The 27,498-nt window shown below is 42.0% G+C and overlaps 1 protein-coding gene across 2 annotated transcripts in view; it reads left to right on the top strand.

The window, feature by feature from the left end:
• GRK5 (G protein-coupled receptor kinase 5) overlaps positions 1 to 27,498 on the top strand; it is a 167,772-nt gene that overhangs the window by 77,424 nt on the left and 62,850 nt on the right. For both annotated transcript variants that reach the window (XM_021399477.1, XM_021399476.1), the window contains exon 3: positions 25,541 to 25,653. In XM_021399477.1, coding sequence (XP_021255152.1) covers positions 25,541 to 25,653 — 113 coding nt within the window. The remainder of the gene's footprint in view (positions 1 to 25,540; positions 25,654 to 27,498) is intronic.

Raw genomic sequence — 27,498 nt, 5'->3', positions numbered from 1 at the left:
TATTAAAATTGAACTCTTGCTCAGCAGGGTAGAAGCAAGAGTTGAGACCATCTCTGAGTAGTGTTCTTGGTTATGCCAGTACTTTTATTTACTTACTAATCACATTTCTACCATACGAATTCAATGCCAGGAAATTCTAATGCAAGTGAAATAAAAATATTCTCTGCCCTGAACTGGTGTCTCCTGGATGATGTAACAGCAAGGATGAGTGAAAGTTAAGTGCGGCAAAGGGAAGTGACACTGTAGAGCAAGCTGGAATAATGCAAACTCTGAAAAATCTGCTGGGTTTGGGGAGGAAGGTAGCTTGGTATTTGATTTTGCTGAAGAGCACCTTGTTATTCTGGAATTGGTAAGTTCAGCACAAAAACTGTAGCAAAAAATCTGAAATCTTATACTCTCTCTCTATATATATAGTATATATAGTATTTTTAATACTTATATTAAGTATATTTAGTATACTATATATACTTAAATATTTTTAAGAAATATATTGAGGACCAAGTCACTGAAGTCAAATCTAAATGCAGTGTAGTAAGAAAAATGTGAAGTTCTTCCCTTTCCAGAAGAATAATTGATTTCAAAATATGGGAACTCTCAAAGTTTTCATATGACCCATAAAAATATAATCTCTGTAATTAGTTGTGAATTTTTTTCCAGCTGTCAGATTCACCGTCCTCTTGCCCTGCACCAGTCTTATATTTGCACAGTGGCACCTTGAGGGTCTGTTCACATCACATTGGTTTTCTGAGCTCTCACCTAGATGAGCTACAAGAAGGCAGCGTTAACTAATTGGTGTAAGGCTGTTCTCGAGAGCAACAGAATCGGGCTCAGATACACAAAAGTGTTTGCAGTGTTGAAACAGCCCTCAGTTGCTTTCAGGCTTTTGTAACACCTGGTTCAAATTATTTTTTTCATTTGTAAACGTGGTTTGCAGAGAAAAATGGTTTTAAGCATAGGAAGAATTTGGTATCAATCACTTCCGAAATACTCTGATCAGTTCAAACAAACAATATTCAGCACTTGGGTATTGCATTCATAGCATTCGACCTTTAGGGATGTGTATCCTGAATGGTAACTTCAGCACACAGAGCCTCATGTAAGGTCACACTGCAGCGGTGCAGCACTGACTCTAAAGCACAGAAGAGAGAAACCTATGGTGGAGAACTTGCTGAATAGCATGAAACATTTGATTTAATGTAGCAAACTGTGACATATTCACTCGGATCCTGGGTGTGGGCTAACTGCCCTGGGGTGAGAATGTGTAGCGCTCTGAGCTTCTGGAGGCCTCTGCAGGCCCCGGGGCTGGGCCCAAGAAGGAGAGAGAAAGGAAGACAGAAGTGTGGGTGGGCTGAGGGGACACCTGTCAGTAAACAAGTGGAGATTCCTTTTGCGTAGTCTGTGGGAGAATTCCTGTGTCTTTACTGCTTGGGAAAGTGTCGTGGTTTTATGATTTTTGTTACCGGTATTCCACATCATAACATCATGTAGAGCACTGGGAGTTAAAGAGTTAATGCTCCAGTTCCATGGACTGCCGATTTTCTGGGTACCTGGTTCTCAGAAGAGAAGAACTACATACCCCAGAGGACTTTGTGTTTCCATTTTCCGTTCAGACGGAAAGACAAAACTGTTTGCATGTTACAAGATGCCCTTTATTTCCTGTTCTACTCGTCTCAGCAGCATGTGTGCTTCCTAGCCGTCTCACCTACAGCATTAGAATAAGGCCTTCATTTTTTGGACACTCTCTCACATTTGGTTTTATTTATTAGCCTCAATTGTAATTATATTGTATTATAGTGTGTTATCTTGCATTCCAATATCTTATTTAGTAAATTAACTTTCCTCTTCAGATCACTGATGCTGTTTTGTTTTAGGTTCATCTCCCTACGCTTTCCCCCTTCCCCTTTCCTGGGGCGTGGGTCTGTGCGTCCCCCACCCCATCAGTCACAGAACCAGGCCAAACCAGCCCATAAACCATTGACAGAGAGGAGAAAAAAGCTGAAGTGAAAAGAGCAGTTATTAAGCAGCCCTTGTGCTGGGAGTGGACCTCATGACCATCCTTAGCTCCACTGAGGGTTTCTTCCTCCAAGGTAGAGCCTCTTTCCTTCTGAGGCTGCTTTCGTCCCTGCCCAGGAGACTGTGGATGTCAGTGGAGCACTGTAACGTCATTATCTTCCATGGAAAAAAAAAAAAAAACCTTCTAAAAATATTGTCTATGCTAGTATTGCCTATGCCAGAGTGACTATGAATCACTAGCCAGAGCTGTGAGGGAGAATTACAGCTTTTCCTCACTGTTCTTTGCCATTGACAACCCCTAGCCCTATGATTAGGGCTAATGTCTTTTTTAGAGTCTACTTCAAAGTCTTCCTAGGGACCAGAGCCTTTCTTATGAGTTACAAATCAACTTATTTAGGTAAGATCTTAGGGACTGGAAGGCGGCAATGCAGAGTTACAAACTCTGGAGGAGCTGCCAACAAAAAGGTCACACAAGGTTGTGGTTACTCCCACTGAGTGCTGCAATGGGCCTCATGTATTAGTACAGCCTGGGATTACGACAGGGCCAGCACAGAGAGAAGCAAGACATGGATCCACCCTGTAGCCCTGAGGTTTTCACAAGTTTTCTGGCACTGATCTATGTTCCAAATCCTAAAGGAGCCTTGATGGAGACCTGCCATCCTGACTGAAAAAAAGCAATAGGATTTTATTCTCAATAGCACTGTTGAAGTGTGTGGAAAGCCATCACTCACAATCAATTACTACTAGCAAGCATCTATAGACTGCCTGAAAACTGTAAGAAGGTCCATAATTGTTCACTCTAACTCACTGTGTAGGTAAGATATTCCTTTACCTTTTCTCACAAAATATGAAACCAGTTGGAAACTTGTCCATCAGCCCAAGGAGAGATTATGGGTATTTCCTAAGTCCCAGTGATCTTAACCTTCTGTCTCAGTAGTTGCTGGGGAGTGATGATACTAAATTATGTCTCCTCAAAAAATCCTTTATACTATATGTAAATCAGCTGCTAGCTTCTTTTTACTGATGGAAGTCAAAACAATGTTTTAGCTGACAGAATTATGTGGAATTCTGCCTCATCCTTTTTTGTCCTCCCATCAGCAAAATAGTGTTTCCCTAACAAGTCCCCAGATCTGGCAGTTTTCCAGGGTTTCCCTGTTTGGTAGGCAGCAATAAGAAAGGGAACTGCAGCTTGCTGCCAGCTCACCCACTTGTGACATGCACTGGAGAAGGATCAGAAACTTTTTTCTTTGGCTGCTTCAGAGCAGAGAAGACACTGGGAGTTCAGCTGGAAGCTCTAACTGTGAGATATGGATCACCAGAACTTGAATCAGAGAGCAAATACACCACTTTGCTCTTCTTCCTCCCTTCTTTCCTTCATTTAAGTGAATGTAAGTCCTGCTGACAGGTAATAAATACACAGCCAGCCCTTGAAAAAGAAATGCTGTGTTTATCTCACAGACAGGTGCAGTGTGATTTCCCCTACCTGGCTTGCCATTGCACCTCCACCCTGGGAGGAATCAGAGCAGAGAGGAAAATTTGCACACCCACAGTCACTCGGTCTTGGCCAGCACTGCCATCCTGGATGCCAGTTGTGGCAGTGGATTTTGCATAGCTGTGGATTTGATACCAGTTTCGCCTGCCAACTGCCAGCATAAGCTGTGTAACTTGCAGCTCCACAAATGCCGTGCCAGCATCTGTTTCTTATCCTACAGCATTTTAAATAATGCACATTTACAGCTGTCTTTCCCTTCCTTCCCAATTTCAAAGCACAACTGACTTGTCCATTCGCCTTATTGCTCTGAGACAGATTTCCAGGCTGCTCAGTCGGTCTGCAAAGCAAAGATGGTTGGGAGGTGCAAGGTTTGACACAAACTGCCCCTGCCTTCATGCATCAGTGTGGTCATGTATTGAAACAAGAAATTCTCAGCTGCAAGGAGCCCTTTATCATAACACTAATGAAATGTGTTAATTAAGTTAGCATGTGGTAGAAGACCTTTATAGTTAATTTGGTAGTTCCCTCACACAGCGTTCACAACTTTAAGTCCCACAGAAAAAAAAAAAGAGCTGCCTTTATAGAAAGTTTTCTAAGCCCTCCTTACCGGTAGAAATGCAATAGAAGAACACTGTGAGGGCCGTGGAAGTATGCTGCTCACAAGTGGAGGAAATATTAAATTCTTTGTTTTTGGTAAATTGCTGACCTTTGTCTTCGGCATTAAAGCCATCTGAAGAAAACCATTCCTAGCATACGGTATGATTAGTTGTTTTTACTGGATTTTCCTGTGCACAGTGTAGTAGTTTAGCATGAATTTAACAGGAAACAAGGAAAATTGGAAGCATAATTCATTTTGAATGGCATAATACAAGAGGTGATTTCTTCTGAGGGCTAGAAGACAAAGGGATCAGTACTAAATATTTAAAATGATTTATTGGAACAATCTCTTAATGGAATTTTTATCTCCCCTCCTCCTTTTCAGACTCTAAGATCTATATTTCCCACTCATTTCTTCTCTCTTTTTTTTATTTATAGACTTTAAAACCTTAATCAGAACAATTTTACTTATCAGTTTACAACAGTACTCTCTCTTGTATCCCATAAAGTCAATAAGTGTTTATTTCTTCAGCATAGTTACAGTTCCCCATTCTGTTTTCTGGGTAGATTTCCTCAGTATCAGTACAATTTTTGTCCACTGAGTCAATGTCTCAAGGTACAACTTCTTCCTGCCATGATGCTACTAACCATTTCCTATGGTGGCCTTATAATTTCCCAAATTTCTCCTCCCCCTTCAAAGCCTGGGAAAGCAGATGGACCCTACAGGATGACCTGGGGGTCATGAGATCCAGACTGTTAGAGCTGAAGTGGGGAAGTGCATTCCAGAAGAGACAACCCTTCCACCAAGAGTGTCTGCAGCTCAGGCTGCTCTCCAACCGCTGTGCTGATACTGAGCTCTTCGAATAATTGCAAGTGACATGGCCTGGGGCACGGAGACAGCAGATGTCTGATATTTAGGCTGTTATGGCTCAGTGTTTTCCACTTGAGCTGGAACTCAACTGCTAACTAATGGCAGTCACGGAGACCTCGTGCAGCACTTCTTGAACAGGGCACGCAGGAAGCAAAATCCATTCAAGAGTATCATGCTTTTGTCAGTTGTATGAAAGGGGAGAAAGTGTGCAGGAAGCCAGCAAAAGCATGAATCACCAGAGAGGTCTGTATGCAGATTGTGAAGCCTGCAGTTTTCTCATCAGTCATAAATGGAAAGCCACTCAGCAAATCCCACTCAGCCCTGAACCTGAGGAACAAAACCATCCCCATCATTTTTGCCTCTCATGCTGTCTTGTCCTGATGAACTTTCTGTCCCATCAAAACTCTAAATGTGCAAGAGAGCTAGCAATGATGTGGATCCCCCATGGAAATCCCTGGGGCCAGAGAATCTTTGCTTGGCATTGTTCTGCAGCTTCTGTAACTGAAGAAGGGGAAGGCCATGTGGTCAGTGTGCAGTCCTAAATAGAGCTGCCCTATCTGAAATGACGGCAGTGGACAAATAGTTATCTGTGGCCGGGGGGACGTTATCAGTCAACACAAGGAATGTGGCATCTGGATCTTATTTAGACCTAGGCTCAAACAGATTGGGTCAAAGAGTGTGAGAACTGCAGAGCTACTGCCATGGTAGAAGATCATATTCTAATTCAAGGCAATGCAAAGTGCACGTAAAAACTCTAATTTCTCAGGCAGTGTGGGACTGAGATAAGTAGTGAAACACTAAGGCAATCAGGAAACACCATCAAAAACCCCAAAGCAGGGATTGCAAAACGAGCACCATAACAAGTACTCTGGGTTTGCACTGATGGAAGCTCCCACGAAGAGAACAGAAACTCTTTGTGCAGGGCACTTCCCAAGGAGTAATTGCAGGCAGCTTAATGTGATGTGCATGGTATCAGCCAGAAAAGGGTGATAGCATGGGTGTATTAAGGCCTAGCAGTTGCACCTTATGTTTCTGAAAGATTTCACCCAAACTGAAGATGGTCATGCTGTGGTGCTTCATGCTGAATTGTTCAGTAAGAACTGAAGATATCAGAATAAATCATGTGCATGCAACATTCTTAATGTTAATGGTCCTTGGACTAAGGAAGACGAATTGTCGTACTCTGAAGTTAATCATTTTATAGCTTCTGTTCATTCCTATGTGATGCATTGCTTTTGCAAAGGAGTGTTAGGAAGTGAAAAGAACAGTTAAAGTGTTGTCAACACTCCAGGTCCTTTCTGTCATATATTGCATTAGCGGGCAAAACATGTTTGAAAAGGGTGGTGGTATGGCAAACAGAAAGCAACAATGGATAGGGATAGATGCTGGTTAGCATTCTACATTCATTCAGGATATACGTAGGTGCATTCTACAGCATTTACATTTTGCCATCAGTAAGTTTTGTTTTTCTTTTCAAACAAAAATAAGTAGGTTAACATTATAAGGTAGGACTCAAACTATAATATTCAACCAGCACATGAGCCTCTGACAAAAAAAAAGAGGTGGTGGAGACTATCTCCAAAACATTCTTCAGTAGAGCTTCCTATCTGACTGCTGCTAACTAACCAAAAGAATGATGGAGACTCAAATATAATTAAAACATCTAAATATGCGTTGACATTTTATTTCATTTAAACCGATGAACAGGAGAGTTGCAAGTAGTAAATACTTGGGTTTGCTGATAAATGTTCAAGGAAAAAATTCATCAGTGCGGCTACATCTTGTTGCTGCCACTTCATTCATCGCTGCTTCCTTGCCTTTGCAGTCCATCAGGCAAACAGGAGAATTAAGATGACGATTCATCATATGGCTACTGCTGAATGCTTCAGCTGAGTTAAAATACCAGTCAGTTTTTCATGTATGCCAGGTAGGATTAATGGCCTGATCCGTGATAGCAGTTTTAGTCATTAATGTTCATCTGCACTGCCCCACCGTCTGGCACAACCCCATACAGTGACTTCTGAAGAGCTCTACAGGGACAAGAAAGCACTTGCTTGCAACAGTCCAATGTTGTCAAGACAGGCAAACTTTCAGTGGACATTGCCAAGATCTGCACAGCTGTGACCATGGCTGTTTCTGGCGATTCGCTGTATTTTGTGACAACCTCAGAGGAGGGTGAGTTGGAACTAGATCACTTTTAAGGTCCCTTCCAACACAAGCCATTCAACAATTCTATGCTCTGTGAAAGTGGTGTTCAATGCCATCGTGTCCACTAGAGAAACATACCGAGAGTTTTTGGTACTTCTCCTTAGAAGGAGAATGTCTGATAATGGTAGCCTGCAATAACCGGGGACTGGACTTAACAGCGTTGGAGGGCCCTGACAAGGCTGTGATTTTAGCAACGTAGTCTAAACTGTGTGTTACTCTCAACAGTAATGAATCAATTATATAGACTAACCATTTTAAACAGATTTAAATGTAAATTACTAACATTTACGAGAAAATCCTATATTTCTTATGAGTTTCCTCACTTGATACAATTACATATTTTAACTTCAGCAGATGTGGAATAGTGTCTCCAGATGCTCTTAATATTTTCCATTCCAACTTCACTGATAAATTGAAACTTCTCTTGTACAATATGGACTTACATCTGTTTGGCTACTGATACTGCTATGGGCTAAGGAGAATGAAGTAAAACTCTTGTTCTTACTGAATACCTCACTATGATTGTGATACTTTAATATTCCTCTGAGAATGAAAAGTATTGAAAAAGTCAGTGTTATGGCAGAGTTACTAACCTTGCTTGGAGAGTGTCTTGAAGTTATTTCTTCGAGGTTTTTCAAGTCTACGACCTTTCTGTTTAGCTTGTATCTCTGGGAGGGCTATTTAAAGAAGATTGTTGTCTGGATACCAAACTTCAAGATCAGTGAACTTCCTTGAGCTTAAGCAGCACAGGAGATTTACAGCTAATTTCAAATAGTGGCATTTAAAATAGTAGTAGAGCTCATGTTAGAGACTTTCAACAGTTATAAATGGAAAATAAACAGTTTAGTGAGTTCTTGTGAATTTATGAATAGAACAGGTTGGGAATATCATGATATAAGTAACAACAGGTGCCCACAAGACTTGTCAACACTAGCATGCAAATGCCCACAGGGTCCTGTCTAGAATACTGAAGGTCACACAGAATAAGGAAAAGCACTAATGCCTGTTCAATTATCTTGTTTTCCCATTCATCACAGCTCTGCTGAATTCTGTGAAGTTGGACCAACAAAACTGAAGTAAATGCCGTGATAAGCCAGGCATTTTTATCTTAAATATCATGTTATCTCTGTTAGTGAATTGCCGTAAGAAACAGTCATAAGTTTGAGGTTGGAAGTAGCCAAACTACTTTCTGTTTGAACAGGAAATATGAAAAGGAAATAAAAGCAAAGGATGAAAGAGAAGAGATTACATTAGAATAGGTTAGGTTAGGTTAGACTAGGCTAGGTTAGATTAGGAGAGAGGAGGAGAAAGTAATGTGCAGGAAAAGTGAAGATAGGGAGAGGGAGATATACAAGGCCAGAACTAGTAGAGCCTGGGCATGTAAGGTGAATAGAACAATAGAAGAAAAAAAAACTGTGGGTAGGAAGAGAAAAAGGAATAGACAATTAAGAAGTACATGTGTTTAGTTTTGTTTTAAGGCAAATCAGCCATACTCACCGTGTTGACTAGGTGATTCAAAAGTGGTTTGGCTGCTCCTTAAAAAAAAAAAAAAAAAAAAAAAAAAGAAAAGAAAATTCTCCAGGTCTTTGGCAGAGGATAAAGTGACAACCTTCCAAACACCCTAATTTCCTTTCATTTAAAGTCTGGCATCCAAAAAATGGGGAGGTTGTCATCACATTATGAGTGAGTTCATTTAAGAGCATGATGGTACGTACAAGAGAAGCTGGCCAGCAGAGCAAGGGGGAAGAGAGACCTTTTGCAATTGTTTTCCTCTGGGACATACCTGGGACCCTCCAAGGCAAAACTCGCTTGGTTTCATCCACGGTAAACGTTCTCCAAGTGCTATACCACATTTGGCAGTTGTAGCCAGAGTCAACTCAACACTTGATGTTTCCCAGGGCTGTAAATGCTGGTCTGTGTAGCTTGCTGTGTAGGAACTTTCAGATCAGATCTTTTAATTAAGCTCGTTCCTGCTCTGCTTGGACATTGCAGCCTATATGGCATTTCTTATTAAGAGTAGGATGTTCAGTCTACAGCCCTGGCCAAACTCCAGCCTGAATGTTTATGTGCTGCTCACCTAAATGTCACTGTTGGATCATTATAGGAGAGCAAACTGTTGAGCTCGTACTTTGCTAATAATGAATATGCCCCCAAGATCTGCTTTGTGGGAGGCACATCAGCTCTCCTCTCAGGATCATGAATTCGTGTTAATAGTGATAGCGTGCACCAGACCAGACCATGGTGGATTTATTTATTTGTTTTTGCTTCACAATCTCAAGGTTTATTTGCTTACTCTTGTGTTATCACTGATTTTTCTACGGAGTTAGTGAGTGTCCCTGAATTATCACATGATGTATCTTCAGCATGTTACCATAGCATGGGTCTATGTGATGGGTGAAGGACAGAAAACATATCTTTTAAATCAGAGCAGTTTCACAAATATGTATTTCTTCAAGAGGCTTGTTTAGTCTGTTTCTGTTTCACCAGAATGTGTGTTTTTAGGGAGTCTCCTCCTTTACCAGAGTAAATCTTGATTCTGTTTTGCTGCATCAATAGTAGAGGTTGAACCTGAGATGACTTGGAAGGTGGTTCCAACAGGCTTTCAAAAGGGATAGATATTTATTCATATTGTCTAAACCTTTCCATTCACTGCAGCAGGACTGCCTTGTTTTTCTGAGTTTATTCAGTGCCTAGTGCCATGCTCTCCTTGGTTCCGTGCCACAATTAGGCATTAGCACAGTAAAATAATCTTTATTAGTAATAATAGTGCAAATTAATAACAGGAAAAGTGAACGAATAGGCAGGGCTTCGCTTTCTCTGCTTTGCTGTCCTCTGGGAGATTTGTCAGGCAAATCTCTGTTCCAGCAAGGCAGTTCTGCAGGGATGGAGCAGTGATCCATTCCTCTGTTCTCTGTAAGTTTCATAGCAGCTAAGCAGCACTAACTTCCTCGTGTGAAGAGACTGAGTGGGTGACTTGCTACTTAGGTGCATTTATGAATTAGAGAGTTCTTCCTCTATGGACTCTGCTTTGCTAACACCTTTCCTCTTTGCAGGATAAGAACTAGTATTTATTTCATTTTCAAATTATTGATTAAATTATCTTATTTACTAAGTGCAGATAACCATAAAACTTACTTACTGAGCTGAATGTCGAACAGTGACTTGCATCAGCCATGTCAGGCATGCTGACCTATTGAAAGGCAGCAAGATTTGGGGTTTCACTTAAAAGAGAGGCATGCCATGAGGTGGAGAAGCAATTATAGATCTCATTAGGACAAGGGCATGGGCATTCCATTTTATATTTCAGGTTTATTTTTACCTGGGACTTAATTAATTCAAGAAGCTAGTTTCATAGGTTTTATTTTTAGATGGTCCTGGACCTATCTGAGAAAAGGGAAACTTGTCATTTCCTCATAGTTGGGTTGCAGTGAAAAGAGCAAGAACAATGGTTTTCTGGGGGGGGGGTGGAGCTGAAGGCTTGGACATTCTTACACAATGTCACTGGAGACCGGAGTTCACACATGAACATGTATTTTATGTGTTCTGAACACAATACAACAGAAATACTGTGTTGGAACTTGAATAACATGTAGTCTTGCTTCCCAACAGATTAATGCACACTAACAGAGGGCAACACCACAGCTTTGATACCAAATCCATTGTGTGAACTGATATAACCTCAAGTTACCTTTGGATCCCCGGAGTGACAAACAAATCTGAACATCTGGTTTTGTTAATGGGATGGCCCCACTAAGAATATCAAAGCTAAGTTAAGGCTGATGTTGGTCACTCAACAGGCAGTTAAATGATTTTGCCCTGCAAGTGCTACTTCCTACAGTTTCTTTTTGACTTCATCTCCACAGATGAGATCAGTGGAAAGGAAGATGGGGAGGGAGTAGCGTGGAGATTGCAAAACATGCTGAGAGAAATGTACTTTTCCATGCATGTCTTGCTTGCTGGACTGCACATTTCTCTTCCCCTGATGACAGTATTATGTGCTGGGTTTTGCTGGTAGCTAGGCAGCTACCCAAAGCAACAAATTCAGGTGCCAATGAAACTTTCCATTGACTGAAGTGGGTTCAAGGGCAGCAGTAGCAACTCACAATTCAGTCTCTTCTGAGGCCACAACACAAGGTCCCGTACAATATTTTTCACTGCAAATTATTCCAAAATCTCTCTCAAAACATAATCTGTACTTCTTGCTGCATATCTGTACCGAGAATTTAGAAGGAAAATGGGTTATTAGTACCTAATTTACATTTTATGTTTTATCCTTCCTGGCAAGTTAAATCTGTGGTCAATGGTTCGGCCCCAAATGGCCTTTCATTACTCAGGCTGTCCAGACATTCATAACCTTATGAGTCCTTACCAAAGAGGCTCAAATTTGTGCCAGAAATTTTGAGAGAAGAGAGAGCTCGTGTGGATTATGCATAATGCAAGCACTAAGTGGAATTCAAGGAAAGTAAGGTAATATTAATCCCTGACAAATAAATAGAGATGCTTAATTATTACAAAACATAAAATTGTACCAAACATTGCCAAAATCTTGTAAGGTCATTGTTCCTCCTTGAATTTAGCTGTTTCATATTTGCTTATTTAGTCTGAAAAAGAATTATCTGGAAAAGAAGCTACTTTTATTTTGATTCCTGTATAACCCTCAAAGATAGCATCACTGAATTTTCCAATCAAGTCTTCTGAATTCAGTGGAACTACTCACAGATCAAGGTCCTAAAACATCATCAGGCAGGACAGAGCTGGCTCTGTAACACATAATAAATAATAAATATGTTCTTCCCAAAGTCAAAAGTTGTGAGTAAGGATTGCTGTTACTTGGAGGCTGGGTAGCATGGACCGTTTTAAAGGTTGCCTAATATTGCACATAATAAAATTAAGATATTGACAGAATTACATAGGCTGAAATATTTCATGCTAGGTGTTTTCTGTGTTATGGGTTGGGTTTTTGTTTTTTTTTTTTTATTTTGTTTTGTTTGTACTTGATTTAGTTTGGGGTGTTGGTTTTGATTTTGTTTTTTTATTAGTAGAAATAGGCTGAAAACTGCAGTGGGAAACACAAAGAAAGATCATCAGTCCACTGAGAAAACAAGTGCTGTAGTCTTGAAAGTGAAATAACACCACCATAGCTATTCCCTTAAATACTCAAGATTTCATGAAGTGTAACTGCATTTTGCTGCAACTCGTCTACCTACATGTCCTCTGAGTCAAAAGGGAAAGAGAGGCCATCTAGGGTATATTTCAGTGAAAGATCTCATAACGGGGAGTCATGATCCAGAGAGACCCTAGGACTGCCTAAACAAAATCTCTGAGGAAGGAGGAAATGGGAAACATCAGCAACATGTTGAGAATTGCAAATACATTGTCAGTAGGGACAGTAAATGTCTGGAAATCCGAGTGAGGAACTGGACACAAGAGGTAGGTGCAAGGGGCTGGTGAGGCTGAGAGACAGCATGTTAGAAGAGGCAGGCTGGAGCTGAAGGAGGTGACCAAGGTAGTAAGAACAGGACCAGGCTGGGTGCGGGGTTGGAGGGGAGATCTGGCTGGCTGGGGAATGCTAGAGCTCCTTGGCCAAGAAAGCTGAGGCTGGGAATAGCAGGGTGAGGATGCTGTAGGAAGAAGACAAATTGATGGAGAATGATTAGAAAACTCAGAATTTATTTCATCTACAGACAAGAGAATAAGTAGTCAGCCAGTATCTATGAATGCCTCTGATGAGGTCTGTAACTCACCTCCCTCAGAGGATGATCAGCTCCTTCAGCTTCCAGCAGCCTAAGTGGGTTCTCTGACATCCGTCTTTCAGCTTTGCTAATATGGGTGTATTATGGGTGTCAGTGTGATGGAGATCCACTTCCAAAACACCTTAGGAAAGAGCTCAGAAAAAGCTGCGATAAAAAAAAAACATCCTTAAAATGACCAATTCAAACACTCCCAGCTTTTTGGGTGAGCTGTTCCCAATGAGTAAGGGAGTCTCTGTTACTCCATGACTTTTTTTTCCCAATTTTCTAGTTCCTTAAAAGCTTGGGAAATAAAACACAGGAATATGTACTAAAACATTAAGATTTCTAGATTAGCACCTAAAATGGATTTTATATTAAGGTTGCCTATACAGCTTAAATTTGTATCTCATGTTATATGATACAACACTTAAATTCCCCAGGAGCCCTTGTTCAGTCAGTTCAACAGACTGAGTTAGTTTGGGGATGAAACGGAGTGGTTTAATAAAGGAGGATATAATGGCTGCCTTATACATTGCATGAGGTAATAGGTGTGATAAATTTAAACAGGGAATTGCTGCAGCAAAGGGAATTGTTTGATGGGCACAGCAGTTGAATGACACACTGGGGAGCTGGACAGGGATACGCTCTGGTCGAACTAGATCTTAAGTGATGACAGGCAAGTAACTTAAAATGAGTTTTTCACAGTTGGCCTTTAAGTGTGCAGTTTTCATTTTTTGAGCAGTTGCCTTGAGATTTTTGGGTATCCATACTAACATCTGCAGCTGAAGCAAATGGAAGACTGGCTTTGAACAGAGTGAGTTGTGTATAAGGTTAAGTACACGGAAAATCAAGCTGCACCAATCAGTGAACACTTGTAACCTTAATCTTCAGATGTATAAGTTCCCTATCTGTAAAACTGCACTAATGACATCTTCTCCTAGAGGTGATATGAAAATAGGTCCATGAATAGTTGTATAGTATTCGAAGTCTACAGTGGAGAATGCCACAGAAAGGTCCATGGGGAAATGAATCATTCTGTCTCCAGAGCAGGCCTGACTAGCGTGCAGTAAATAAAGTCTAGGGCCACACATTGAACCAGAGGAGAAAATGAAATACTGAATAGCTGCTCATTAAGTAAGCACTGTCCGTTCTGTGTGCTGAATGAGGCAAAGGTCCTGTGGGAAAAAAGTTTGTAGTGATGTAATTAAAGACTGTACCAGAATGCATACACAGTGAGGAATGGCATTCAGGCTACATGGGAGACATTAATTTAGGTTTTTCCTAGGTTTTGAGGCTTAAGTTTGTAACCTCAGACATGTTCTTTTAATGATTTGGGGAGTGTCAATGCAATGCTACAGCTGAATTCTTCATCGCGGCGTATTATGTCTAATAAAAATTTTCTCTAATCAAAAGTGAATGCGTTGCATTACTTCCTGTTTGCTTCCCATGTTGCTATGGTAAATTGCTTTTTTCCTGCGGGTGGAATAAAGACTGTTAAAGTCCAGTGGCTGCAACCATGGGCTGCTTATTCAATGTGGCATGTAAGCAGCAGGGATTTCCTTGTCCCTGGCTAGAGACCTGCATACTTTACCTCTTCCATGCAAGTAGGATGAAATTAATCAGTGTTGGTTTTCTCAGCAAGCAATGAAATTTCAACCGCTGCGATGTTGGAGAACGAAGACTCCTCAAAGGGGACCAAGAGAAAATGCATGAATGAGAAGTTCTTGCCAAGACATGAACACTACACTTGAGTGTGTCTGAAATGTTGGGCGCAGAGAGTAAATAAGCCCCATGACAAGTCTAGCATAAATACCAAGCACTTCCATGGCAGGAAGCCCATACTTTCACCAGCCTTGGCATTGCAATGAGGATAATATTTTTGCAAGGATGAACTGCACTCGAACAATGTCTCTAATGTTTCAGTGTCGGCGCAAACATGCTTTCCTTTCAGATCAGCCATGTGGCTCTTCTTTTCCATCCCTTTTTCCCTTTTCCTTTCATAGAAGCCCTTTTAATGTGGCTGCTGAAGAGGAAATCCCTGTCTTCAGAGCAGTTCCTGGGCTCGCTTAGTGTCTCAGAAGACAGTGCACCCCAATCCTGGGAGTGTAGGTGTTAACTCTTAGCTGAGAGTGATGGTTCCCATAGCTCGCCCTTATAGGAGAATCTGCCTATCTTTAGAGATGTAATTTCAGGTGGCAACCTTGACTTCTGTATTTTGTGAACTCCTCCAAGCTCACTAATGAAGTGGCAGTGTAGCAATGCAGATAGGCCACAGGATATCGCTGGTGAAGTGACAGCTTGCTCTAAACAAGTGCTGGAGAGCACATTAAGATCTCAGTCAGTGATGTATTTCTTTAGATCTACGGGATGAGGGATGTTGAAGTATCATCTTCCATCTGGGAAGTAAAATTTCTGAATATATTTTCAGTTTCTAAATAAAAGGTGGGCAGCCCTTTTTGGAGCTCTTCTTAACTTTGTCTTCTGTTCACCAAAATTCATTCAGAAGCTCTGGAGATGATAGTCTGGGCTTCTTGTTTTGCAGAGAGCACCAATACTTTGTGTTGAAGAATGTTTGTGCTTGTATGTTAAAACTTAGAGTAAAAATGTTTTGGGAAAAAAAAAAAAACATTTCATAAGGATATTCACAGTACACTGTGAAAATAAACAAAAATTTTAAGAGAAAACTGAACAGAGATAAACTGAAAAAATACAAATATTAGCATAACCTTTAAAATTGCAGAAATGGTCCCCTAGTTTCCCAATGACAACCCATTTTGTGAATGAAAATGAATCAGAAGGTCTCTCTAAAATTGCATTTTCTTTGTAGACATGCATAAGATTGTTCACAGTTCTTGGGTATGGACACCAGGTGCCATATTGTCTCCATGCATCTGAGAAATATAGTTCAAATTGATCCTCGGTACTGAAGACTTCTCTTAAGAAGGAGGAAAAATACTTTCCATTGGCAATCCCCTCTTGCACAGGTTCCTCTTGGTGTATTTGGGGTTTCTAAATGACTTTAAAATCTCTTTTCCGCTGTTCATTTCAGTTTTACTCAGCAGCTCAGCTCCCTCACACCCACTCAGAGAGGGCTGTCGCCTAGCAGGCAGTCAGTTCAGACTGGGAATACAAAGCAAGTCAAAGTCAGGGTCTGGATTATTGCAAGCAGGACATCTGTAGTTAGGCCAAAGATGCAGTTAAGTGATAACTTAGCAGCATTTTCATTGGTAGGTGACTGATTTTTTTTGACATATTGTCCCTTTGATTATTTAGGTTAACAGTGGAGCTTATTGTGCAATAACTTTCTTTCTTTGTATCTTGGGGTTGAGAGCCACTTCCAAACATAATTTGCCTGCTCAAGATTGTGAAGTTTTATTGTGCTTGAAGTTTGGTATTTCAAAACATCACGAGGAAACGTGACAGAAAAAAAAAAAGTAAGCTTAGCAATGAAGTAACAACTAAGAACATCTAGCATTTTGTTAAAGGAATCATTAATAAAAGAGCTGAGATGTTTAGCACTTGCAGTGGCTATTGAATGGCATGCACAGCTAGTAACCTCTGTGAATAGCTTTATTATACGCTTGCAAGCAAGGTGTGCTGCTTAAATATGCATTTGCAGAGTGACTGTGCTGGTGGCTATATACGTTCTACCATTTTATTGACCAGGATAAAGGATTAGTTTTGATGGCTGCTTTGGTTTCTACCCAGGCTAGTTTAGAAGTCGAAGAGTAGTTTTGCAGAAGTCTTTTCGTCTTAAGCAAGCGATTCACAAGATGTCTCCTTCGGTTTCCTGGAATCGAGATGTTTATTTTGTGCTATGTACAACAGCAACAGTTCTGTAGATTTCATAACCTTAAACATTCAAATTACAACTTTTACTGAAATTTTCTTTCAACACGTATTACTCAGAATATCACCAGAAAGGAGTCTAAATAGCAGCACTAGACAGAAAATAAGTTAGGTATTTTGGTCGAAATCTTTAAGACTGGACGTAAAAGTCTCAAATAAAAAAAAAATCTCAGTAGCTACCTTCTTTTAGGACAAGTCATCCAGTTCTGTCATCCCAATCCAAAGTAGAACAAAATGAGAACAACTAAGTGTTTGTTCACCAAGTTTCCCAGGGCACTTCTGAGGTGAGCTTTCATATTTCTTTGAGGGATTTTTTCCATTCCTCTCTCCTTGCCACAGAGACATTGTTGAAAGTAGCTTAAGAAGATAAAGACAAACTCTCTTTCTGGTCAGCACAGTACTCGCAGCGGTGGCATGAGTAGAAGTTTGCAAGTCCACCGCAGCCGGAATAGCTTTGTGACCAGCCTTGAAGACAACAGTTCAGACACTGTGCTTAGGAAACCTCATCAAAGGCATTGATCCCGGGGCACATGCTTTTTGAGTGTAACTTATGGGAACAGTAACCAGATTTAACTAGTCATTTGAGTTTTTTAACTAGCAGAAGAGTAAGATATCTCTCCTCCTGTCTATCAGTTAGTCTCCACGCTCTTTTTTTCTTTCTGTTCCCTTTTTATGCACTGTTATCCTAACCGGATGCCAAACACAAAATAAAGCATGTGTTGAACAACAGGATACCCAATAATTTCAGTTAAAAAAAGATGTTGAAATACTCACATTGCACATGCACAATCCAGATTTCCTGGCCATTAATCAAGGTGCATGCATTTCCACTGTCGTGTTAACTGAGAGACATACTGAGTGTTTTATTCATTTAAATTGTGTTTGGCAGAGGCGAGAGAGCCAGGCTTGATGAAAGACCCACTGAAATTGATGGGAATCTTTCCGTCCCCTTCAGCAGGCCTAGCATCGCCATCATTACTTGTAACAATTATTTATCACCTTTCCCTGCACCCAGTACTTCAAGCGAAAATAAATTTTTGCTTCTGTCATTTAAAGTGGCTCCAGTACTAATGGCAAGCTCCATCTTCTAAAGGTAAACATGCTCCTGACCCAGCAGCATCTGCAGGCTACACTGGAACTCAGGGCTTGTTCAGTGAGCCACATGGGAATGAAGCAGTTGTCTAAAGGAAAATGTCTTAGATGATGCAGAACTTTCAGAGGAGGGCTGGAATGATGTGCCCCTGGTGGGGATGTTTTCCTGACAAGCGTGGAGGGAACGGATTCCGTTAGGATGAGAACTTGTCTTCCACTGGAGAACTGCTTAGGATCAGGGCAGAGCATTTGCTGTCCCTCCTGGAGCAAGGCTGGCTTACCAAATGTCTCCCCAGCCGCTGCGGTCCCTCCCAGGCTCTGCACCCCACTCCTGGTTTTGGGTGCAGTGACTGCACTGAGCGTTCAGTGTCTTGTGTGACCCTCCTGCTGCTGCTGCAAAGAGGATGGGTGGGTGGGTTGTTATCCTTCCTGCCAGAAGCTTTGTCCAAAATCAACAAAGCCGCATAGGCATTCTGGTTCAGATACTCATGCAAACATATTTATGCAACTGTTTGCAGAATTTGACTTTCAAATAAAGTCCTGTGAGCAAAGTTTCAATACAGCTGCTTTCAAAAAACAAATGAGCAGATCCGTATGTATCGCCGAAGTGTATCTAGCTGTGAATTTGTTACAATATTCTCCAAAGATTTTTTCCATATTGGTCCAAGTCTAAGGTTTGGACTATTTCCATCTTCAGCGTAATGCTGCTGTGATGTGTGGACTTTAGCCCTGGAGCCTAATACCATGAAAAGAGTGGAAATAAGCAGAGTTATACAAAGCAAACACTGTCTGAATCTCAATAATTACATTACATGTTCAATGATCAGGAGATTAAATTTTGTTTATTTTTAAAAAAACAGCTTACAAGCAGAGAAAATTAAGTTGGCAGGGCTTAATACCAGTTTGGGGTAATTCCATTGTCTTAAACAAGCTTGATTGCATTTGTATTTTTAATTAATTAAACTTGGATAGTCAGTGCCAAAGCAACATGCACTATAATAGCATAGATGAGGGTCTCCAAGTTTCTTACAGAAAATCCAAAATTCAAGGGGAAAAAAAGCAACCAAGGCCAAAAAACGTGTTTTTCCCCAGGGCTTAATAGGCTGGGTCTAGAGTTTCTGCAGCTATGAAGTGCTGGGTTTAGCCACAGACTGGGAAGAGCCGCTCTTTAAAACAAGGAATCTGTCAAGCCATTATCCTGTCAGAAGGTGCGAAAATTTCCATATTTTATTAAAAACAGAGAACGCAGATGAAATATTTATTGTTCGAGGGAGCGCGCTTTCGCCACCAGGAAGCCAGCTTCAGCGCAGCCTTGGCTCCGGCATCGCTGTCGTGCACCTGTGCAGCGCTGGCCCTGCCAGGACAAACACTCTCCAGGACAGGGGCTGCATCGTCATTTTTAATCTCTGTGAAGTGCCAGGTGAAGTTATGGAGCAGTATAGCGGTTAACGTATAAAAAGGCTCTGCTGTGTTCTCTTGGATTAACTTTCCGCTCCGGGGGTTTGCATCGCACGTAAATAGCAGAGAGCCACAGGGCTGTCCAGCAGTACTCTGGGCTCACGCGCTTCAGTATACTTATTCTGGCCACACTGCTTTGAGGCAGGGCAGTGCTATTAGCCCCGTTTTATAAATACAGCATGCCGCTGAGGTCTGCAGTATGCAGAATATTATTTGTGCTGGTAACTGAATTCCCACAGGAGTCTAGCTGCTTGTATTAGGCTTTTATAACATGACTTACTGCCTCAGTTCCTGGGAAATTTTGAATGAAGCAAAGTGAGGCATTTTTATTCCTGTCTTGTATTCTCTAACCATCTGGCTTGCCTCACTTCTTGAATGCATCACTGGAAACAGGGCAACGGAGAGTCCTCAGCATCCGAACAAGAGGTTTCCATATACACCACAAAACACAACAAATCATCAGCAGCAGCAACAAAACCCAGAAAACAGGAAAAAAAGACACAGAAGAAAGGACAAGTAACTTCATTTCCATTGCTTCCTCCCATTCCTGAGCAGTCACACCAACAGTGAGGTCCTTCGCTTGGTTGCTGTGTACGCACTTGGCCAGGTGCTGCAGTTCAAAGAGCAATATCCATGTTTCTTCCTCAGAAATGGGCCCAAATTTTCAGTTTCTCAGAGAAAAAAAACTGAAATGTTTCTCACTGAAAATATGTGGATTTTCAACGAAGTTTGTGAAGTTCTGACCGGCTGTGAGATCTCCAGTACTGAAGAACATAAAGAAATCTGAATGTAATAACTGGGTTTGCTGAAGTGTTAATGTGGCCAGCCTTGATATCTTGCTTTTGAACACAAGGATTATCTTTTGTATTGCAGCGTATTTATTATAGATAGCAGACTGACTTTTGTTGAATGTAAGAACTAATGTTCCAGCTTCCCAGCTTATTCTGAGATACAAGAGCAACATAGACACTGTTAATAATGCAATCAAAGCAAGTTAAATCCTTTTAAAGCATCCACAAAGGAGCCTTTGATAAGAAGCAACTTTCATCAACCTCAGAGGCTAGACACTTTAGTATGTACTATTTATTAAGTTTATATGTAGGCAGTGGTAATTTCACTTTCAGCTGGTGAAGAGCAGAGGTAAATTATAAGACATATTTATAAGCCCTAGTGTTAGGCTTTCTGATTTTAAGTGTATTTATCTTAATATAGCTCTAGATGGGGTTATTTGCTGTTTAAAGGAACAATGTTTTCCATTAGTACCCAGGGTGGACACAAAAGATTGCTGTATACTTTGAAGGCTTTGGTCTTTTTCTTTTTTTTTTTGACAAAAAGAATCAAACTGCTAGAAGTACACACTGTGCGATGGGCTGTAAGAGTCTGCTGAGTTCAGTCATGCAGCGTGTTTTTTAATCTTGCCTTTCATTTTTGCTTTTGTCCATTGAGTGCCCCTGTAAGAGAGCTTATTTGTAGAAAGCAGAGGTGTGCAAAAAAATAACACATCTGGTTGGAGGGTTGGGCCGGGGTGGCCGGAATCTGCTTTAGTAGAATTCCCCCTAAGTTTGAATGAGGACTGAGACATCAATCGTGTTGCAAGTTTAAGGTGTCTCTACTGAAGTTGCTACCATCCCACGGCTGGTGGAATCACTCTGATGGCCCTCAGCGCCGTGGAAAAAGAAAATTTCATTTTTAGTGTGCCAGCAATCTTGCAAAGGGTCTGCTAGCCAGTCTGGGCTTTGCTCCTGCTTCCTATTGTCCAGCTTGGGATCTTCTTTTCCACGTTTTTAGTGTGTTTTTTGTCATTCTGGACTAAAGCAGGCTAGAGGCAGAGAGCCGCAGATGAGTACTGGTCTTGGAGCATCTACTTGAAAGCTTATCACTTTGATTCAACTTAAAGAAAAAAGGGAATTGGAAAAGGAAAGTGTGCTCTTGTCTCAGATCCTTTAGAGACTTAAGCACAAGCAAGATAAAGAACAATTCTCACTGCACCCACTGCTGGGTTTCTAGGTGTTTGGGGAATTTTTGTTTGTTTTGATTTGTTTTTATTTTTAGGCAGCAGAATTTGGATCTTACTCAAATTAATTCCAGACTGATTTAATGCCAATGGGAGAAGAGATCCAGAAGCCAAGAACAAATTTGCATGGTGCGTGTCTTCTTGGTGATTCTCCATGCATTTCTTTGAAATATCTTTTCTTGGAACTCCGGTATTTTCCAAATGGAAGTAAAATGCTACTTGATAGATAGTACTTAAGTGCAATCAGTAGGCTCACTGACAATGACCAAAAAGTTGAAAAGGTTTTCCTGGCCTTTGTACACTTCAGCAGTGAGGTTAAACTAAGCACATCACACCTCACAGGCATTTTGCAGAAGGAAGCCTTGCCAGCTGATAGCAGGTGTTGGATCAGCAGCCCTTCAAAAGCAGGGCTTCGGTCCAGAAACAGAAGTACAACCTCCCAGAGCAGTCTGAGGAAAGGTTTCTCGCTTAGACACCACGTTGCAGGTTGCACCACGTGAAATAATGTCAGAGGAAGCTGTTTTTCAGCCAAGAGTTGTCACCCACTTTTCAAGCTCAACGCTAAACCTATGAAAACCCACACATTTATGGCAAATGTGAAAGAGAAGGAGGGACTGGCTCTCTCTGCAGACCATTGTTTCAGTCTGAAATTGCTAAGGTGATATTTTGAGTCTTCTGAAAAAGCAAGGTATATAAATAGCAAATGAAGACAAAAAGTCTTCAGAAGGCACAGGGAGGTTTATATCTAACAGAAATACTAGCTTTTCCCCTTGTACTTGAAAGTCAGCTACTTCTTGGCAACGGCTTTCTTTCTTACCTCATTTTACTTTTTTTCACTTCATCAACAGCATGCTTTAACCAGTATGAAATTGTACTAATAGGAGTGTTCTTCCTAGCTGTGTGCTTAGGAATTTTTCAGGACCTTACCAAAATGTCTGTTAGGGAACAGAAATGGCCATAGACCTTGAATGCTGATGGCATTATTTGTGTACAGGGGTAACTATTTTGGTATGCTCTGTGTGCTGACTGCTCTTCAAAGCGGTATTTTAATACATTAGCTATAATGTAGAGCAAAAATGAGTCCGTAGAATTTAGAGATAAATATTATTTAGCTTAAGAATGATTATGATAGAATTTTATATAAAAACTTTTTGAAAAACAATTCCATCTATATAATCTGCTTAGCTACTCTGTCAGGAAGTCAAATAATTCATTTTCATGCCCTCGTTATTTGCCAGTTATATTTTCTAAACAAAAGGCTTGGCATTGGTGAGAAGTGGCTGCTGCTCTAGGCCTTCAGCCTTCCCAGCTTTTCACCCCCATTTCGGGTGACTTTGCGGGTGTTAAGCAGGATTCTGCTGAAACAGGAGGGTCCAACTACCAAAGATATCACTCTCAGGACTGTTTTCATTACACTTCATCATCGTAAGCATATGGTTTCACTTCCAAGTGTTTAACATTTCCATTTCCTCAGGAAATCATTCTTTCTATTTTTTAAACTTTTGAAACTGGAGGGATATTTTTGCTGGCAGGCAGGCCGAGCAGGACACGGCGCGTGACCCCAGCCCAAGGGATCTGCCATCCGTGCTCCCTGCATCCCTGTCCGTCCCCTGCCTGCGGGCAGCAGCTCCTTGGCACAGCTCTGGCTGCCTCAGCTGGGCCTCTTCGGAGCAACACCTCTGCTGTGCTTTGTTCCTTACGCTCTAAAGCTATCCTCTCCGTTTGCTGCGTGAGCTGAGAGAGGTGTTTTTGTTTCTCAGTCCATGCTATGCCCCATGCATCCCAAGAATGAGCTGAGAACAGGATCCTGGAGCTGACTTGGTGAGGTCAGTGCAAAACCAGGGCCTAAGAAAATACTGTATGTCACCTAGAAGGAATGAAAACAGTTGCATCATGTATTTATTGTCTGTATCGGTATATCCAGCACTTAAACGAACATTACCAAGGAGTGGATGGCTCCAGGGAACTGCTCTGGCTCTTGTGTTTTTGGAGATTATTTCTGGTATTTCCTTTTTCCTCATTACAAATGGGTCACCATTCCCATGTGCCGGCCAAGTCATATACTGCTGAAGTACGTCTGTGCTCATATCATCCTTGTGTTTAGATTATCTACATATGTAATAGTGTTTGCTTGTTTTCTTTTACTAGTATGTTAGTAAGTACAGTTATTCAAAGTGCAGTTTGCACACTTGTTTAGCATCAGGGTGTGGGTTTTTTCCATACCCTCAGAAGAATTAGATAATCATGACAGCAGAAAGCAGCATCAGGTAGATGTAGCTGCATCGCCCGAGCTCCCAGTGCACCTCACCTGGGCTCCAGCTTCGTGCCCATCTCTGGGACACTGAGAACTGATGTTCTGATGCACTCAAGCACTTCCCTCCCTCCTTTGCCTACCTCAGTGCTGTGCCTGACTACATATTCCTCCAACTTCTCACTGAGAGAGCTCTTGGCCAAGCAGTGTGAACTTGCAGCACTTGCAAGGACAGCCCAAGGCTGCTCAGCGTCATGCTGGGCCTCTGGCCCTGCGTGTCTGTTATGCTGTTCCTCTTGCAAACAAACCCAGACTTGTTGCTGATGGTTGGATAGACTAGAGGTCGAGTTAAGATTTACATAGCGATTTAGATGCAGTGTTATTTGTCAGCGAGTGCCAAAACATTGCAGTCTTCTGGCTAGATTGAATGAAATCTTGATCCCAAGCAGGCCGGCAGGACCAGTCAAAAAATGGTGTGGGTGAATTGTCCTAGGCTGCTTCAGAAAACCTGAGCAGGGCCACGCTGAGGTAAAATCCAGCTAACCCCGGCCTGTATCCCCACACACCGTGAGGATGCTTCAGAGGCCTCCTCCTGAAACGCCGCTGCAGCCGCCTGCGAGCAGGGCGTGATGCCAACATGGGTCTTCCTCACAAGAATTGTGCTTGGGGTGCTGCTGCCATCAGCCTGCCATGTGAAACGCGACTGCCACCCAGCTGCAGCCCAACAAGTCCAACATCTCCATGTTCCTCTCAGGAGGGATGGCCCGGCTTTGCAGAGCATGGTCCTTGGGTTGCAGCCTGTGCCAAGTGAGCCCTTCGGCTGAGTGCCTCCGTGAGAAACAGGCTTGTGCCCACAGAATTTGTCCTTGTGGGAGCTGAAGGGTGGGGGGACAAAGCAAAGGGGGAATAAAAACCATTGCGCAAGCAGCTCCAGGCCTGAGAAAGAAGTAACCAAGGCACCGACAACTTGTGTGGGTTTAGTATGTCTGTTTGCAGTGTGATGTTATGTGTTTAGAAGCTGGTTGTTTCCATAATAACAGCAACTGCCATATGGCAGCGAGGAGGGTGGTGAGAGGAACGCTTAAGGAAACACAGTATGTTGTTTGACATGTGTGTGCTTCTAAAGGAATAACGTGTCTCCAGCGAGTGCTGCAACTCCAAACAGGCTGGGAGATCTGCTGCTCTCGCCAAAAACGTCCACCTTGTTTGTACTGGTGCAATCCCAGTTCATGATGGCAGCCCCTCTCCCATGTTTTCCTGCACAGCGAGGGACCTTGTGCTCCAGCAGAGGCTGGTTCTGGGTGCAGGGAGGACCCAGCACAGGGGAACAGCATTTAAAATTTTTATTTATGGGGAAATAAACTTCTGTAGAGGAAATAAACTTCTGTGCAACTGGAGTCGGCTAGATAGTGTGTACTCCAGCGGCAGGTTAGTGCTCCGAAAGTAAATAAACATTTTGAAACCTTTGAAAATACATATTTTGCAGTAAACATTTAGTAGAGAGTGAGCTGTACATTTCCAGAGATTAGGGACACCTTACTGCGTATCTGGGAAGGGAAGGAACCAGGAAGGTCACCACAAATTCCAGCTTCTCCTGTAATACTCCTGCACTCTTCAGTCTATGGCTCACATTTCAGGACTTAACATTTCCCACAAATACTGCCTGTCTGTGTGGTACCTTTGCAGAGTACATGCAATTCCACCATAGAAAAATGTGAAATTATTCATGAATGATAGCTGAATGGCTTTTGTGGTGCTTTTAACTGCATCAGCCCTGTGAAATTGAGCCTGTCTTGTTTGAGACTTAAACCATTAATTATGTTTGTACTTGCATACCTGAAACGTGGTGGGGAGAAGGCATTTCTATTTGGGATCATCTTTCTGCACTCACTTGTTGTGTTTTAAATTCCTAGCCAACCCAAAAGGCAAAGCTTCATGCTTCTCTTCTCTTTATTGCCTCTAGAGAGAGATTACTGCAGCATATGTGAAAAGCAGCCGATTGGAAGGCTTCTCTTTCGGCAGTTCTGTGAAACTCGTCCGGAGCTCGAGTGTTGCATTAGATTCCTTGACTCGGTGGTAAGTCACTTCTTGTGATATTTTACAGCGTTTTCCAGCCCCCACGCCTCAGCAGCTAGCTGAGGAACACTGCTGGCAGAGCGGGAGGAGCGAAGCCTTGCTCTGAAGGCACAGTGGTCTCTACCTGCAGCCTGTCCTGGCAGAGATGGATGTGATCAGAGTAGTGCCTTCTGTAGCTCCATCCTTGACACGCACCGTGCTCTGACCTCAAGAAATCACGCTTTCATGGGATGCGGGTTTGTGTCTCATGGACCTGAGCAAGCTGTGGGCAGGGATGACCCCAGCAGCTCCCCAGCATTGCTGGAGGTAGAGGGGCAGTGCTGCACCCCAGTTTGGAACCAGCCTCGAGGGACACAAGCTGTCAGGAGGGGAGGGAGACAGGCAGCCCTCCTTGGTGGGGGCAGAGCCTCACATAAGGCCACAGCACAAGCAGCTGGGCTGTTGTGAGTGATGTCTTCTGATATCATTGCAGTCAGCAGTGCTAGAAGACACTGGGAAGAAAAGGAAGATGATGAATGGACTGACAAGAGGGGATGAGAAGTGTGATAGTAATAATGCCTCACTCTTACGAACCCTCTCCATCAGTAGATTTCAGGGTGATTTACAAAGGACATCCTGATTGATATCTTGGTTTTTCAAATAGCAAAACAGAAGCACAAGGTGTAGAAGTGACTTGATTGAGGTCACGAAGAAACGCAACGAGCCTGCTACTGAAACCCAGCACCATTCCCCACCCCAGGTTGCTCTCAGCTAACCCGGCCACCAAGCTGTGCCCCCAGACCCCTGGGGGGACCTGATGCTTGTTCCCAGTCTGGCAGTGCTTGGCTCTGTGTAGTGCCAGCAGAAGCTGCTCACGGTTTAAAAACGCTCACTGGCTTCCTTGCTGGGAGCCTCCTGAAGGGCAGGGCGTGGATGAGCCAAAAGGCTATATCCCACCATGCAGGCAGATGAGCTGCCAGTTGTCACCGCTAAGTGCCTTTGCTCTCTCTCTAGCTGGCACTAGCTAGAGAAAAGCTGGTCAAAAGCAAAGCAATGCGTACCAACAGGAATCATTTTTTTTTTTTTTTAATTTCTACTGTGGTTAAGCTATTTTGAAGTAGAGGCAGATGTGAAGGTAAACTGTCATAAAGATAAGAGTTTGGGAGAGGAAATTTCTCAGTTTTTATTAGTACTACAGTTACTACAACAAATCTGCATCGTGGGAAGTGTTGGATAAAATCATATTATAATCAGTTTTAATTGGCATATTTGGTACCATCCCAATTTATAAAACCAACTTTGAACTTCTGTAAACTTTTTTGCTTGATTAACATAATTTAAAACATTCTAATGCTCTTGCTGTACATTTTTATTAGACTCATTTTGCAATTTGATTTCGCACTTAGACTGTTAAAGTGTAGCAATGTGTTGTAAAACTGACCTTTCCTTTAGATGGCTTACAGCAGTGCTCAAGCAGGATTTGGCTCAAAGTGTTACTTGCAGTAGACACTAGGTCTCTATGCTACCAGAATTACAAATGATAGAGCAACATACATTCTGCAGTAGGTTAAAAACACTCCACTTACTGCTTAACAGAGTATAGAATTACCTAGCACTGAGTGATAGAAGACTGTACACAATCAGCTTCACAGGTAAACCAAAGGAGTTCATTTTCCCAAATGCACTGGCACATATCTTGATAAATTGCAGCACTGTGCTCTTCGACTGCTAGATGTGAGGGGCCCATAGAAAATTCATGGTGAAGACAATACTTGCATGAATGGAAACTGATAGCCCTTCTCGGAGAATACATCCAACATCGCCTTGTTAGGGATTTCCTTACTTCAGCAGTAAATGTATTGTCTA

This window comes from Numida meleagris, chromosome 5 (assembly GCF_002078875.1).
Source record: "Numida meleagris isolate 19003 breed g44 Domestic line chromosome 5, NumMel1.0, whole genome shotgun sequence".
Lineage (NCBI taxonomy): Eukaryota > Metazoa > Chordata > Aves > Galliformes > Numididae > Numida > Numida meleagris.
Note: the sequence above shows the minus strand (reverse complement) of the source record. Positions and strands in the feature narration are given on the sequence as shown.